General features: G+C 41.2%; 1 protein-coding gene across 2 annotated transcripts in view; it reads right to left on the bottom strand.

Moving 5' to 3' along the window:
- Positions 1-18,012, bottom strand: part of LOC124803267 (lachesin-like) — a 299,773-nt gene that overhangs the window by 188,662 nt on the left and 93,099 nt on the right. For both annotated transcript variants that reach the window (XM_047264454.1, XM_047264459.1), the window contains exon 2: positions 4,652-4,859. In XM_047264454.1, coding sequence (XP_047120410.1) covers positions 4,652-4,859 — 208 coding nt within the window. The remainder of the gene's footprint in view (positions 1-4,651; positions 4,860-18,012) is intronic.

Raw genomic sequence — 18,012 nt, 5'->3', positions numbered from 1 at the left:
GCGTCCCAATGAGATATGTAACTGTTGATGGTGATTCACGCGTCAAACGAAAATGTTGGGTTCAGCAGTATGCTTGGCGCCGCCCACGAGTAAATAATCTCATTTATGAACACTAGTAAAACAATCTGCCCAAATGGTGTCAACCTGATGGGGCCTAGAGCCATCATAATAAATACGCATACATGTGCAAATCTTAAGCGTGAAAATAAGTTTCGCTCGGTGTGTCACCATCAAAGATCATAGCTCGGTGAGACCTGGAGCATACATAAAGAGAACTTCTATAATATAGTAGAGACAGTGACTGAAAGAAACACGTCTTGAGACGACACTTTTATTCAATGAAATGACACTTTTATTCAAAGTCACTAATTACACTGATGTCACAGCCATTCCTGATGGTTCCTTTGTCATTACAAATGGGGTGACATGGATTCTAATAGGGATGCGATAACTTCGAATGGGAATGCAAGTTTCACAAGGTACTACCTTACTGATCACGAAGTTGATAAAGAGTTCTTGTAGTACAATGCTCTATTTCTCCTTGAGTGCGATTGACAAGTGCTCAATAGTGGTTTGCACATGTGGATTTGGTGTAAAACTTATCCTCAATGTGTGCTACAAGATTTCGATGGGATTTGAGGTGGAAGAATGGGTGGGTCAGTCTCTTCACCGAATTTGATCATGTTTCCAAAGATTCTTCACCTGTGCAGTTCGATATGATCGCGCATTGGCATCTATGAAAATGAAGTCAGAACTGAATGCAAACTTAAAAGACGCACATGCCAAAGGAATACAGTTCTATAACAGCTCTAATTGGTGAGTATACCGGTTTCATAGCTTTGGGAACCAGTACGTCCATGCAACATTACGGCTCTCCATATCATAACACATGAACCACCAAAGCGATCATGTTATATGATAACAGACATACCTACAAATGGTGTGAGTTAGGAGCACGCATTGCACCCAGGGACATTGTCAAGCATGACCAGTGTATAGTCCAAGTTTCTTCGAGACATAGACTTTGGCAGTTAATCATGCAAAAGTAACTTTCGTCCTTAATTTTTTCACAACAGTGTTAGTAAATGTTCATGAATATAAAGATTGAGATTGCACCCTGATGTTGTAACAAAGGCCAGAGAAGACTATATCATTTCCTGTAGTTTGTTGTCAGCTAGAAAACCACATTACGTTGCATCGCTGAGGTACAGTACGATTTGGAAGACACAGGAAGATAAAGAACAGAGTCATATGAGTCTAATCTTAAACAGAAAATCGACACCGCAACACCTTTACAGCCAGAGCTACACGCAGGATGAAAACACTTAGCGAGGAAATTCGCCACGTACACAGCGACCAAATAATGAACAAGTATAAGAACGACATGTAGCAGATACAATTCAACATTGACTACGCATGGCTTCAACAGAGGATGAATTTCGTCTTCTCAACCATCGGAACACAAATAAAATATTATCCAAGTCACTATACGGGTTTGTGAAGAGTTTCGATGTTAAGAATGGTGTCTTCACATACATCGAGAATGCACTTAATTCATTAATCAATGAATTACAACTACTGTTATAGCTTTTTATCTGTCAAAGGCGTGTGTCTGTGTAAATTGCTATACCTGTTATGTGAATTAGAATATTGTGTTGTAACAGGAAATGCTGCAAAATCGTTCATGTCTTTTATCTCTGACAGAAAGCAAAGGATGTCAATAAGAAAGAGACGTGTATTATCCTATCAGGCATGATTCGACTGGCAACCAATAACATTTGGTGCCCTCCAAGGTTCTGCCTTAGGGCTCTTTCTATTTCTTGTGTATATCAGTGACCTATCATCTGTAACATTATCATATGCCAAGCTTGTTTTGTTTGCAGATAATACAAACATTGCAATAAATAGTAAGTGAAGTATAGCCTTAGAGTCGTCGGATAATGAAATTTTCTTGGCTTCTAGCCAATTTTCTGTCTCTAAACCTTGAGGAAACATACTATATGCAGTTCAGAACATCTAATAGGTTTGCTACCAGTTTATGCTTAAAATATGTTGAAAAACAGATGGAAGAAGTTGACAGTGTTAAATTCTTGGGATTACAGCTAAGTAATAAATATAACTGGGGAGAGCATACAACAGAACTGAGTAAATTTTTACTGGCTATGCAATTGTTGCCACACATAGATGATACAAAAATGAAAAAGATAGCATACAAGGCTTACTTTCAATCCATAATACCAAACGGATTATTTCCTATGGTAAATAATCAAGTCAAGCTAAAATTAAGAGAACCATAACACGTACAATGCGAATTATTTGTGGAGTGAACTCAAGAACGTACTGCAGCAGAGGACTGTTTAAGGAACTGGAAATACTAACTACTGCTCCCCAATATATTTATTCCTTAATGAAATTTGTCATTAAAATATATCTCTTTCTTTTAGGCTGACAACTCAGTTCATGGAATCAATTATAGAAATAAGAATAACTTTCAAGAAGATTTAAAATCAGTCAATTTGGTTCAGAAATGTACATCAATAAAAAGTATATAATAAAGTTCAGTCTGAAAAGAGCAGAAAGAATTTATTGGTGGCCATCTTCTCCTACTCCATTGATGAATTTCTTAAAGAACCAACTGATGCGTGTATTTTCTTAATAATATCATATATTGTGAATATTTTATACAATCCGATGTCTGCACATGTTTTGTACAGTATTGCTACCATTGTATGTACAAGCTGTAGTACTGTAAAATGTTTCTTATTTTACCTTTTTATTTGATGAGGGGTGGCTACACTAACCTGAGAATTATCATACACCTAATAGTACTGAATATTTAATATTTGGCGACAAATTGACAAGTTTTATATCCTTTTAAATGTAAATAGGTTTAATTTTTTTTTGTTTACTTTTTTTTATCGATTCCACATTCACAAGGGCAATTTCATGTGGGATCTGTGAAGGGTACATTAGCATATCTGTTCCTATTTTTGTTTGTATTTATTGTGTATTCTTAAGCTAGTGGCCATTAAAATTGCTACATAAAGAAGAAATGCAGATCATATAAGGGTATTCATTGGACAAATATATTATACTAGAACTGACATGTGATTACATTTTCAGGCAGTTTCAGTGCATAGATCCTGAGAAATCAGTACCCAGACCAACCACCTCTGGCTGTAATAACGGTCTTGATACACCTGGGCATTGAGTCAAACAGAGCATGGATGGCGTGTACAGGTACATCAGCCCATGCAGCTTCAACACGATACCACAGTTCATCAGGAGTAGTGACTGGTGCCGTCAATGCGAACAAGAGGTGACAGAGACGTGTAACCAGTGCCACCCCATACGCAAATATGGCGATGACGAATACACGCTTCCAATGTGCGTTCACCGCGATGTCATCAAACACGGATAAGACCATCATGATGCTGTAAACACAATCTGGATTCATCCGAAAAATTGACGTTTTGCGAATCGTGCACCCAAGTTCGTCATTGAGTACACCATCCCAGGCGCTCCTGTCTGTGATGTAGCGTCAAGGGTAACCGCAGCCACGCTCTCAGAGCTGATAGTCCATGCTGCTGCAAACGTTGTCGAACTGTTCATGCAGATGGTTGTTGTCTTGCAAACGTCCCCATATGTTGACTCAGGGATCGAGACGTGGCTGCACGATTCGTTACAGCCATGCGGATAAAATGCCTGTCGTCCCGACTGCTAGTGATACGAGGCCATTGGGATCCAGCACGGCGTTCCGTATTACCCTCGTGAACCCACCGATTCCATATTCCGCTAACAGTCATTGGATCTCGATCAACGCGAGCAGCAATGTCATGATACGATAAACCGCAATCGCGATAGGCTACAATCCGACCTTTATCAAAGTCGTAAACGTGATGGTACGCATTTCTCCTCCTTACACAAGGCATCACAACAAAGTTTCACCAGGCAACGCCGGTCAACTGCTGTTTGTGTATGAGAAATCGGTTGGAAACTTTCCTCATGTCAGCACGTTGTAGGTGTCGCCACCGGCGTTAACCTGGTTTGAATGCTCTGAAAAGCTAATTATTTGCATATCACAGCATCTTCTTCCTGTCGGTTAAATTTCGCGTCTGTAGCACGTCGACTTTGTGGTGTACCAATTTTAATGGCCGGTAATGTATTTTATGACTTGTTCTACATCCCAGAGGATCTCCTCTCTATGGATCAATTGGAATGAAAAGTACATCTAACCTAACAAAGACAACTAGTCGAATTATGTGGATATAATATGCATCCAGACGCTTTTTTGTATTTTGGTGCGATTTATTGCACCATTAACGTCAAGTCATTGCAGGCTCATTTTCAGATGAACGTATTACACAAAGATTAATTGGAACGTGTGCAGCAGGGCGTTAGAGTCGTGGAGCTGGTGAAAATTATTCGAATTTATTTCCGTCATTTCCGTAATTTTCGCCAGCACAACTAGCCACATTATGAAGAGCTCGCCATGGCTTCAGTATTTGTTAATGGCACAGTGACTCGTATCAAAGGACAAAAAGGGACTGGTTGCGTATTACACTCAGTTAAATCGCCAATTTAAGTCATATTTGCATTTTGTCATCCAGAATGGATAGAGTGTAACATGCGCAGTGTGTAGGCAACTCACCCACGACCTGCAGGTAGCCGGTCTGGCTGATCATGGGGTTGGTGTTGACTTGGCACATGTAGAAGCCGCGGTCCTCCCGCTGCACGTCGCTGACGTGCAGCAGCCACGTCTTCTGGTTGTCGTGCGACACGCTGAAGCGAGGGACGCGCGCGATCAGCTGACGGTGGATCGTCAGGATCATCTGCCGGTCGATGTGGATCCACGCCACCTGCGAACAGGACGCAGAACCCTAGATGTAGATGCTCTGCACTGTAATATTGTGCGTCACGTCGCACAAGAAAAAAAAAATCCTTCAAAGATTCTAGAGGAAAACAAGACATAAATACATACTTGTATGACAGAACGTACAGATGTTATATGCTAACGTTGAGCCTTCTTATCCTGTGAAGGCTTGATGGTATAGCCACGAGGAGGGCGTTTCGATCATACAGGTAAATTCTCAAACTACACTCCTCGACAATACACCAGATGCACTGGATCTGTGCTTCATCCCTTTTGCGCAGGTTGTACGCACACACTCAATGTCCTGTTCGGATACCATTTACATTCCTCCACTCGCACCGGGGAAGTTCAGTGCACGTGGATCCCTGCAGAGGGTCAGTGCGATGTGGTACTTCAGATGAAGTATTCTTAGCCCATGTTTCACTCACGGCATTTTCTGTCGAGTGGTGAAGTTTCCATCACTAAGCTGTTGGGCCAGTCACAGGACTGGGTTTCTGGAAGGGAGTCTGTTCTCAATTCGAGAGCACCTTCATGGACGGAAAGCTGAAGATTATTCATTATTTTGGAATATTCTTTGTACCGTGGTTCATCTTAACAGAGGAGGGGCTGTGTGGCTGAGTGTTGGACCCCAGCATAGTGGAGCAGTTCTTATGGACCAGCAGACGATTCCCATAGTTATGCTAGCTGTGTCTATCTTATTTACGTGAAGACTGTTCAACCACATGAGAGAAATCCATTCTGCCTTAGAAAACACTAATACAAGAACAGAAGTTTGAAGAGAATGTGCTAATGTCTCCTGTTAGTACTGGGGAGCTAAATACATATCTTTCGTGTGTTTATTTTGCAAGAAGGTTTTCCGATATGCTTCCTGAAAGATAGTGTTCTATCAAGTGTCATTTCAACATAAGTTGGTGACTCTGGTAGGGAAAAACTGTTTCATTCATACGTACCTCTAGTTCACGATCTGCTGCTCTGTTGTTTAAGCGGAAACTGCTGACTTTGGTTTTAGAAGGACTGACTATGACTTTCCACAAGACAAACTACAAGTTGTGTCTGAAAAGGTCGGCGAATGGATCTCAGAAAATATAGGAAAAAACTGTTACGAACAAAGTACCTATATCGACGTTGAAAGTAATTACCATTAGCTAATTCACACTTCCAACAATCAAACGCGAATAAGGGGCTAATCAGGAAAATGCGACACGTAGTCTATTGGAGAACGTTCGATCTGATTGTACGGAGTCTGTTGTTCACTTATAGATCTCGTGCTATAAATGCGTGCCTATTTTCTCGTTGGTGTTTCAAGGCTTGATGTAGTAGTGTTCACAGTGTTTTCGGAACATTATCGAGCAGTATATTTGTTGAGACAATACGTTCGCGGTTAGCTAAGTCGGGGGACTTTTGAAACACAGTACAAATTTTTGCTTATATTAATCGTTACGAATAGCTGGGCACTTGAATAATCACTTTCCCGTTTGGTCAGCCAGTATCGATAATTTTTCATCATATATTTTTCCTCTTTGTTTAAATGTTGCACATATAAAATCACTGCGTCAGGTGTTTTACACACGAATGTTGTGTGCGTCATGGTGGCCATAATTATGATTTCAATAAAATTTCATATTTTTTCTGTAAATCTGAACATTTCAGGTTACTCTTTACAGTAACTGTTATTGATATCGAATGAAACGACATGCTTACTGTTACCATTCCCTTTATATCTATATCCATAACGCATTTGGAAGGTTTAAATCTCCATCGTCAAGTTGATTTACGTGTGTTGGTATGGTATATGTGCGTTTTGTGTTACGATTTCGGGGTAATTTGTTACTGTTTAGTGGAGAAACAAATGCACTATTTCAGAACATCCTTTTGGTGAGGTTTTTGGCTAAACATTTAACGCATATCTAAACGTGAAAGCAAAACAAGTGAAATAGAATACCTCCAGTGGTCAGATGGTCCTTTCTCTAGCTTAACATATCAAATATAAACTGTCATACTGTGTAAACAAAGATTGCGTATCGGAACTTTTAGTTGCAAAGAACATATAGCGAAAGAGAAACATTATCTCGAAATAGTAAATATTACAACAACATTATTATTCTAAAATAAGATTTAAAGGTTTGTGGAAATCTTTGCTTAAATATTTCAAGGGGTATACAAATAAATTTTTCTCAAACTCATATATTTTTAATTTCATGTTCGTTTATACTTTATTCAGTTACATAAACAGGTGATATGTTGCATACCTTAAGTACAATAATTATGTTGCCAAAAATGGTAAAATTATGCATAAATAACAATTCTGACTCGGATTCAGAGATAGGGATGAAAGGATGGAGGCAGAGAGAGATGTGCAGATACGAGATGAAAGGAATGACTGTAGGAGAGCGAACTGTACCAGTGCAAGGATTTCTTAAGATTTTATCTGTTATGTGTAATGACTAACAGAATATATGGTATAGCTGTCTGCATACTTTTGAATCAGTAAGAAATGATTTACTCCAACCTGTACTTTGTCATTACACGTAACAGATATAATCTTAAGAACCCCCAGCACTGGAAAAGTTTGCTCTCCTACAATCTCTCCTTTCACCCTATATCTGAATCTGTCTCTCCCTCCACCTCTCTCTCTCTCTCCCTCTCTCTCTCTCTCTCTCTGTCTCCATCGTTCCATCCCCACCTCTGAAACCCAGCCAAAATTGTTATTTATGTATAATTTCATCACTTTTGGTAACGCAATTATTCTACTTAAAGTTTGAAACATGTCACCTGATGATATAAATGAGTGTAAAACGAGTATGAAACCCAATCTACAGAAAATTGACGAAAAAGGATTTGTACACCCCTTGAAATATTTAAACAAAGATCTCTATAACCCTTTAAATCATTCCAAAAGAGTAGCACTGTTGTGATATTAACTCTTTGTACATCGAGATAATGTTTCCCTTTTCCTAAATGTTTTTCATACCAAGTAGTTTTCAGGCATCATCTTTGTTTACAAAATATGACAGTTTACACGTGATGTGTTACAGTAGATAAAGGCGCCTGTGATCACTTCTATTGTTTATTATCAGCTTTAGATATACTTATAGTTCTTAGTAAAAAGCCTCCCCAAAACCATGTTCAGAAATAGTGTTTTTTTCCTTTACTATGCAGTGCCACAAGTTAGTCCAAAATCCTAACGCAACACACGCGTATATCTCATACTGACGCAAGCAAATCCACCTGATGATGGAGGTTGAAACCTTCGGAAAGCGTTGTGATTATAAATAAGCAGTAAGCTTGGTTTATTCGATATTTTTTCTGTTCTAAGGTTGCTACGCCTTTAAAATTCTGATATCTTTATCACCGAGTAGCACCTTGTAGTCAGTATCGAGCTATCTCATGTGATGTTCATTGTGCCTTCGACCGAGATACCAGTTTTATTGAACTATCACTGCACTCAACATATCAATTTGTAATTGTAATGTCTGTTATCGTGAAAGTTTTACCGGACATATACAGGGTTTATCATAATTAATGGCATAAACGCATTCAGTTGAAAGCATACGATACTAGAACCAAAAAGCCTCAGTAAACACAGGGTCGAAAATGTATACCTTAAGAGCTACAAGCAATTTTTGTGAAACAAATCTCTTCTACTGCAAGTTCTTTGCTTTTCATATTTTGGGAGGTGGTAGTATGGACCAAAATAAGGAAAAAAAGTCCTGAAAACGTGTGCTCTAAAATGCATACCTTAAAAGTTACGAGCACAGTTCTTAAGTATGCACCATTTTCGACCTCATCTTTCCTGAGCCTTTTTTGCTTCCAGTATCGTGTACTTTCAACTGTATGCGTTTACGCTATTAATTATGATAGACACTGATATATATATATATATATATATATATATATATATATATATATATATATATGTGTGTGTGTGTGTGTGTGAGAGAGAGAGAGAGGGGGGTTAGGGCATGTGCTTTTAGGAAGATTGTGCACTCATAGAATTCAGTCAAGTGTATACTCCATTATTATTGAGTTAGAACAGGTAACTGACTTTTATTCTTCACTTACAACCATTCCTTTATAAGAATGGCGTTGACATGTAATTCATGCGTCTCAACTACATTCATGAAAAGGTATTTTAGTGTGATTCAGCTAAAGTCAGAGCCATAAATATTTATAGAGGGTTATACTAAATGATGGACACATTTTCAAAACTTCGTATTTATTCAAGTACAAATACAAAATGAACAAGCTTTGTGCCAGTGAAAAGAGGAAGTATCAAAGTTTTTATAATGTTTGATATCAATTTAATAAATTTAATAATTTGTAATTAATTACTTTTTAATAACTATTTAATCTGAGATATGTATAAGTCTTATAAAAGTTCAATGTGGCCACCGTTGACTGCACAGCGAACATCGACGCGGGAGCCAAACTCACCCTATACACGCGAAATCGTATGTTTTGTTACTGTTTTTACTGTCGCAGTGATCGAGTTCCGTAGATCGCTCACAGTGGTTGGTAGACGCGGGACGTAAACAGCTTCCTTCACATACCCCCATAAGAAATAGTCGCAGGGTGTAAGATCAGGAGTGCAGAGGCAGGTCCCGGCGACCCATCCAGTACTGAGAACGGGAGTCATTCAAAACGCCCCGTACATCATGATGGTAATGGGGCGGAGATCCATTCTGCTGGAAAGTGAAGTCCTGGGAATCTTCCATAACTTCAGGGAACAGCCATTGTTCCATCATGTAAGTACAGCTATTTTCGCAAAGAAAAATGGTCCATACAACCTTTGTATGGGATACGGCAAGGAACACGTTGATCTTCGGTGAGTCTATTTCGTATTACAATGGTGAACGTGAATTTTCCAAACCTGATATGCGAACATTGTGTCTGTTGAATTTCCCGCTGAGGTGTAACGTCGCTTCATCGCTAAGAATTACACGCTGTAGAAATGCATCCTCCATCTTTGCTAGCACATAACCACAAAATGCGCGACGCTTCTGTTTGTCTTTGGGGTTGAGAGCCTGCACGAGTTGTAATCGGTAGGGCTTGTACACCAAACTCGTCTCAGATCTTTCCATACAGTTGGTTGAGGTATTCCAAGTTCTCGACTGGCTCTATTGGTAGACTTACTGGGACTGCGCACAAAACTTTCTTGAATCAGAAGGACAGCATCCTATGACATACGAGGTCTGCCTGTGCTTTTTCTTTTGCACACACTCCCACTCGGTCTAAACTGCTTAAACCAACGGTTAATGCCTTTGCAAGCTGGTGGCTGAATACTGAATTTCGTACGAAATGTCCGCGGCACTACAATTTGCGACTCACTTTTCGCGAATTCAAGAATGCAGAAAACCTTGTGCTCCACAGTCGCCATATCACTCACAACTGACAGTGAAACGGAATGACAGCCCTACTGCCGCACGAACTCTACCGGCCGTTTCTGAAAGCATCACCGCCGCCCGTCAAAATCTTTGAAATTTCCTCTTTTCGTTGGTATAAAGGTTGTTCAGTTTGTATTCGAACTTGGATACACACGAATTTTTGAAAATGGGTCCACCATTCAAAAATAAATTGTGTACAGTGTGTTTAAAGAATAATAATCATTTCTCTGTGGTGTTGATTTTTTATTGTTAGATTGTTATTCGCAGCGTTGACCCTGGGAAACGTTGACTAGTAATGCATCATCTGCCCGCTCTACACATATGCTTTGTCCATGGTGGTAGGTGACGGCTACTTAATCCACCACGATGCTCACGCAGGAGCAGAGGGTAGCGTTATAGGATGCCTACTTCACGGTGAAATCATACAAGCGATTCGATGAGTTGTTCCACGTGTAGTACCCAGATGTCCCTGTTGGATGGAAAACAACATTTTATGACGCTGTGAAACGTTTTCGTGAAACGGGAAGCGTTAATAGAAGGTCTCGAAGCCGTCAGGCTGATGTGTCAACATCGGAATTTGTGGAGTGTCTCCGCAGTGTCTGCTGCGATCTCCTGATAAACCACTTCGTCTGTTGTCTCAGCAGCTCGGAGCATTTTGTTCATTTTGCCACACAGCCACTAAACGTTGCGGCATATTGGACTAATTCAAGAACTGCGTACCTTGGTTTCAGGAAAGCGCGTTCGTCAATTGGCAATATTTTAAGAAATTAATTCTTAATAAAGTCAAAAATAAGCAAAGCAACACGCTTTTGTGTAATGAAGAATGGTTCCGTATAAAAGGATATGACAGCAGCCAGAGCACTCGAATTTCGGCTGCGAATAACCCGCACACATTGCAAGAGACAAAACATCACACACGAAACAATGGAGTGTGGCGTGCCGTATCGAGGCGGTGAATTGCTGGACGAATATTTTTTAACACAACTGTTGCTTCAGGATTTTATACAGACATCATAAATCACTTTATTGCCGTACTTGAAGTTAATTAACGATACTGTTGGTTTCACCAAGGCGGTGAAAAGTATCACACGTCCAATGAAACGACGACGATGCTGCTCGAGATCTTCAACGGTCGATTAATCTCTAAAAGTCTGTGGCTCACACACCAAGGGACCTGTCGTCCCCAGATTTCTTCTTGTGGGGCCATCTCAAGGACAATGTGTTCTAGAGTAATCAGAGAACGCGGTAGTTAGGTTTTGTTTGAGTAAACTTACTTGAATGTAATCCAACTGATAAAAACAGAACGTAGGAGATTGCTTACAAGTTGACGCGAATATTTCTAATTCCTTCGCCAGTTTAGGTATTGCTTAATCTGCGATAATTACACTGTCTAACTAGCATAACTTAAATACTATGAAAACTTTTTCCTACTACACAGCTACGTGGTGCATGACTGCATTAGACATATTAACATTCCTGTAGTTTGTACTACGTCAGTTGGATGTAAGTCACATCTGTCTGTAGGTCATCAACGTGCTGTTGTAAGAACGTTTCACGAAAAATACAAAGTGTTTAACAAAGAATGATCCAAGTTCATAAGAATACATCTTTTACATAAATTAAAATAGAAATTCGAGGCAAATTTCAGCGTATGCAGGTAAACCACCTTGACGAAAATTGTAAACAAACCACCTTGGACGAAAATCGTAAGTTGTCAAATCATGTGGTTCCATGGTGTAGCACGCTCTCTCGCTCGTTCATTAATAAATGTGTGTCGTGTTCAGATAGCATGTAGAAACTCGATAATGTTTGAAACACGGCCGTCACCGTTAAACACGCCAGACAGACTGATAAAGAATGGTCACCTCAGGGGCGACAAGACGCGAAGAGTACGATGGAATTTGTGCAACACTGTTAATTGTACTTTACGTGTTAAACGAGGACACGATGGTGACCAGAGATTTTCCTTTAAGTAAAGAACCAATGTCTTTAACCTGCTGGTGCCACCGCCGAATGCTCAGTGCTGAAGGAGGTGCTGTGGTGTGCTCTCGACGAAAGTTACGCCACACACCTGTAACTGAATTGGATACTGGCGACAACATGAAACGGCAAATTACGGCTTGTGCCGAGGTAAAGTTTTGGTTTCGAGGTATAAGCTAACATTCGCTCCAAGTTTCTGTCTTCATTCGTGTAGAAGACTTGTAAAATCGTATTAATACTTCAGAAGTATAATGTACAACACAACAATTGTACAAAGTGGAATGCCAGGTGCAACAGTTTTACAAGTTTCGGATCAAAAGAGTGAAATGAAATGAAATGACGCTTGGCGAAAGCCTCCCTGCGGGTAGACCTGATTGCCCAATGCAGGTCTTTTCAGGTGACGCCACTTCAGCGACTTGAGCGTCGATGAGGATGAAATAATGATGAGCAATACTACACAAACACTCCATCCCTGACTGGAGAAAACCTCCAACCCAGCCAGGAATCGAACCTGCGCCCACGAAAAAAAAAGCCGGCGCGCTTCCCCTCAGCTACTGTGGCGGACTAGGATAAAAAAAGTAAAAGGCGGTATGTTAGTAGTTCACTGATAACTGGACAGTGAGAGTAGGTGCGAGCCATCGACACCATTGGTTGTGAACAAAAATAAAGCCATCACTGAACAAAACGGCTCTGAGCACTATGGGACTTAACTGCTGTGGTCATCAGTCCCCTAGAACTTAGAACTACTTAAACCTAACTAACCTAAGGACATCACACACATCCATGCCCGAGGCAGGATTCGAACCTGCGACCGTAGCAGTCGCACGGTTCCGGACTGCGCGCCTAGAACCGGGAGACCACCGCGGCCGGCATCACTTAACATTTCCCGGCTGAGATGCCGTGGTCCATACATAAGACTCCCCCCTGACGTTTCGCCTTTGACTACGGAAGGCATCCTCCGAGGACAATCGGCGAACCGCAACGAGAGCACTTTTCTTTTGTTTTTCCTTTATTGTTATTTTAATACCTGAACAATCAGGTGGGCTGTCAGCGGCATCCTACGCCGCTAATCAGCCATAGTGGTAACAATAACAGTACACAGAATGGAGAATTAGAAAGAACATAGCGACGGACAAAAAATAGTGGTCACAGATACACAAAAAACACGGAGCCGTTCACACTCGACGATAACGACACTGAAAACACGTTGACATGGCGCACATAACACTGATGAATTCGGCAGCACAAGTGAACGTAGAAGCGTGACGGCGAACATTAATAACACAAAACGACGTCACACACACGAGACACTGATGGCGATGATCTCCGGCAAGCGAAAGTCCACGTAGCGTGTGCGAGTCCGGGGACCTGCACAGAGGGGAAGAAGGGTGAGGGGGCATAGAGATGGGAGAACAAAGATGCCAATGGCTGAGGAGATGGGAGGAGGAGTAGAGCGACAGGGGATCGGAGACCTGGGGGAGGAGTGGGGAGAACGGGACGAGGGAGGGAGGGTGCCCAAAGGAACAGACACAGAAAGAGGGAGGGAGGATCAAAGTTGGTTGGAGGGGTAGATGGAGGGAAGGAGGACATCATCAGGGAGGGGGAGCTGGCGAAAGCCACCTTGGGAGAGGGTAAGGAGGGTGGAGAGATGGAGACCGGGTGGGACGTGGGAATACAGGCGCAGCAGCGGGCGGGGGTGGGAGAGGATGGGGGAGACAATCGGATGAGGAGGATCGAGTTTGCGGGAGGTGTACAGGATCCGTATCCTTTCAAAGAAAAGGAGGAGGTGGGGGAAGGGGATGAGATCGTACAGGATCCGCGTGGGGGAGGGGAGACGGATGCGATAGGTGAGGTGGAGAGTATGGCGTTCAAGGATTTGAAGGGATTTATAAAAGGTAGGGGGGGGGTGGAGATCCAGGGCGGATGGACGTAACAAAGGATAGGGCGGATGAGGAATTTATGGGTGTGGAGGATGGTGGAGGGGTCCAGACCCCACGTACGGCCGGAAAGGAGCTTGAGGAGACGGAGTCGGGAGCGTGCCTTGGCTTGGATTGTCCGGAGATGGGGAGTCCAGGAGAGGTGACAGTCGAGGGTGAAACGAGAGCACTAGTGAGCACTGTATATATAAGCCATCCAGAGGCCTTCGCTGTCAATCACGTGACGTCGACTGTGCTGTGATCTCTGATATTTCCAACTTTCTCAGTTGAAACTAATCGATTGTCACGCTGTTGCTGCAATATTGATATCCATGTCTTATCCGGCTTAATGGCTTCATCTTTTCTATTAAAATTATTGCAGTGATTGGCAATCTCAATGGCCTCTCTATACATTCGCGTATAATAATGTGACGTCTTTGCTACGCCGGTCGCCTCACTAAACTTTATTTCATGATCACGTTCCTGATACACATTATCGATACGCCCGAGGCGGCAGTTCCTTTTACATTCACCCAGACGGGTGTTGACGCTCCTTTTTGTTGTGCCTATATGGACCTTTCCACAACTGCACGGAAAGGATCGACACCAACCCTTAGCATTCACCAGTAAGGTCACGGATCGTACTGCAAAAATTTTAAGCAAGTACGATGTGGAAACTGTTTTCAGACCCACTACGAAAAGAAAAGAATGTTTAAAATCCGCAATAGATAAAAGACATCCTCTAGCTACACCAGGTGTCTATAAAATTCCGTGCAGTTGTGGAAAGGTCTATATAGGCACAACAAAAAGGAGCGTCAACACATGTCTGGGTGAACATAAAAGGAACTGCCGCCTCGGGCATACTGATAAATCGGCTGTAGCAGAACATGTGTTTCAGGAAGGTGATCATGAAATAATGTTTAGTGAGACGGCCGTCATAGCAAAGACGTCACATTATTATACGCGAATGTACGGAGAGGCCATTGAGATTGCCAAACACTGCAATAATTTTAATAGAAAAGATGAAGCCATTAAGCTGGATAAGATATGGATGTCAACATTGCAGCAACAGAGTGACAATCGATTAGTTTCAACTGAGAAAGTTGGCAATATCAGAGATCATAGCACAGCCGACGTCACGTGATTGACAGCAGCACCCTCTGAATGGCCTATACATACGGTGCTCACTAGCGCTCTCGTTGCAGTTCACCGATTGTCCTCGGAGGATGCCTTCCGTAGCCGAAGGCGAAACGTCAGGGGGGGAGTCTTATGTATGGACCACGGCATCTCAGCGCGGAAATGTTAAGTGATGACAACTCCTTCCGTGAAAGACTTCATTCCATGAAAAATAAGACCATCTCGAAGCTGACCATGCTCTTTTAAAAGATGCCTGTTGTGAGGAATTCATACGTTTTCTGCCTTTGTAAATCATATACTTTTATTGTTCTGGGACAAAGGTGAGTGAGGTCGCTGCACTACAGGTGAGCAGGATCCTAGACTTCTTGTTTAAGCTTATCTCTGATTGGCTTGGTTGCCAGTCAGTTGTGCATCGTTGGGCCATTCTTATTTGAGGCATAATAGTGAGCAATTGAGTTCTTGCAGATTTGATATGTGTGACTGTGAGGTAAATTATCTACAATAGTTTATTTTGGAGATAAATGTGTCATGTGACTAGGGCCTCCTGTCGGGTAGACCGTTCGCCCGGTGCAAGTCTTTCGATTTGACGCAACTTCGACGACTTGCGCGTCGAATTTTGGACATGAAAACTCGTTTGTAAACATATTTTATTGGTTCTACTGACGCAGAGGACATTTTTGGAAGAATTGTTTAAGGTACACCAATGCTTATACAAGACTGAAATGTTTGTTTGTTAGAACTATTAAGTGAAGGAAATCTTTGTCCGTTAGATAACTTTTACTGTCCGTGATTATTTTTTAATTTGACATATTTGTTTCCATTATCTCACAAATAACACAACTGCTTGCAACGTCTGTAACTTTTCTACTGAGAGAAGATATGATGTCTTTTGTGTCGTACAGACTTTAGTGACAAGAATCAGAGTTTAATTGCTCAAGAACGGCTTTCCATGTAGTAAAACTCTCCACTAGCGTTCTCAGTAAAGTTTTGCATATTCTGTCGTGTATGGTATGCACCCAACGCCACACAAAGCCACAGACTGCTTCTGAAAAGCAAAAAATAATTTTTGTAGTGAATAGCTTTCTTTCCTTTAGCTGCTGCATCCGCCTATTTCTTTCAAGAAAGTCAGTACACCAGACACAAAGCCACATACTAAGCACGAGGTGGATTACTTTTATTTCAGAACATTTTTCAGTTTGCATTCGTATAAAAAAACAGTTCGCAGCCAGAATTACGAGGTGTTGTGCTAAGCAAGCAGATCTACAGTGGCAGTTTAGGTAATCTCAGACACTTATTTATCTTCTGAGTAGAGCAATATTTTATTTTTGTGGACGTTTCATGTCATCAATAGCGATTGATGTGACATAACTTTCATAATGAACTTCATTTTTAGTTAAATACTTATCACCGAGTACATAATTAGTTACTTTCGACATTTAATTACATTAGCTTCCATTATTTAAAATTCAGTATTTAAAGTTTTGTTTCACGATACTGTTCACATGTGCAACACACGGCCAATCAACAGTCAGCATGACTCAGCAGCTGAATACGATATCTGAAGGAAACGTTACACGAGGGGAAAGATTTTGAAAAAAAAAGAGTATTAAGTATATTCATTCATAGATAAATTTTTTATAGAAAGCTTACACTCGGCGGCGAGTTCTCAGGGTGGCCTTGGAGTCGCAATACCGTGACAAACGCCATCTTCCAGCTAACCCGTGGTCAAGGAGCAGCCTCCAGCTGGCACAAAACTCTATAATTTTTCCAGTAAGCCAGTATAATTTCTCAGTTAAGTCACTATGCTTAATATGAAGGCAAAGCAACAGAGTACGAAGTAATAACAACTCAAAATACACTTTATCGTTGTCCAAAAATAGAGTACATGCAGTGTTCCACAGCTGAAGGAAGCCTCATAGTCTATACGTTTTGGAGTAGTGCAGACAACTGTCTTCCTGCAGGTGGGTAAGAGTTGAGTGTAATCGTGCGTTTGAAAAACGTTGTACAGCTCTGCAGCGTTTCGAAAGCACAAAAGTAAGCAGTCAGTATGTTTTAGACGTAGCGATATAGAAAAATATGATTAACACACTGCACTCCCAAACCAAGCTATGGAGAGGTGTTACAAATAAGTGTATTCTCGTCACTTGAATAAGTAATGTTGTGGCCGAGCGGTTCTAGGCACTTCAGTCTGGAACCGCGCGACCACTACAGTCGTAGGGTCGAATCCTGCCTCGGGCATGGATGTGTGTGATGTCCTTAGGTTAGTTAGGTTTACGTAGTTCTAAGTTCTAGGGGACTGATAACCTCAGATGTTAAGTCCCATAGTGCTCACAGCCATTTGAACCATTTGAATAAGTAATAGGCTGTGAGGACGAGAATGTACAAGCAAAATAGGAGAGGTGGAAAGCAACAGTGATCGGCGAAACTTATATTGCCTAACGATGTAAGTAGGAAGGAACAGCTAAAAATCAAGAGAATGAAGTGTATCACGGTGTCATTTTTGTTGTATGCAAAAATTTGAAATGATAGAAAAAAATGAATAAAGAAGAAAAACACTTAAAGGCACTGATTTCGAATTAGAATCTGAAGTGTCGGTGGAGATAGAATAAATCAATGTAGAAGCTAAATTATACGATAACGTCTAATCAAACGAAGGAACAGCTAAAAATCAAGAGGATGAAGTGTATCACGGTGTCATTTTTTGTTGTATGCAAAAATTTGA

Source organism: Schistocerca piceifrons, chromosome 1, assembly GCF_021461385.2.
Source record: "Schistocerca piceifrons isolate TAMUIC-IGC-003096 chromosome 1, iqSchPice1.1, whole genome shotgun sequence".
Lineage (NCBI taxonomy): Eukaryota > Metazoa > Arthropoda > Insecta > Orthoptera > Acrididae > Schistocerca > Schistocerca piceifrons.
The sequence above is the reverse complement of the archived record's forward strand: the minus strand, read 5'-3'. Positions and strand labels throughout refer to the sequence as shown.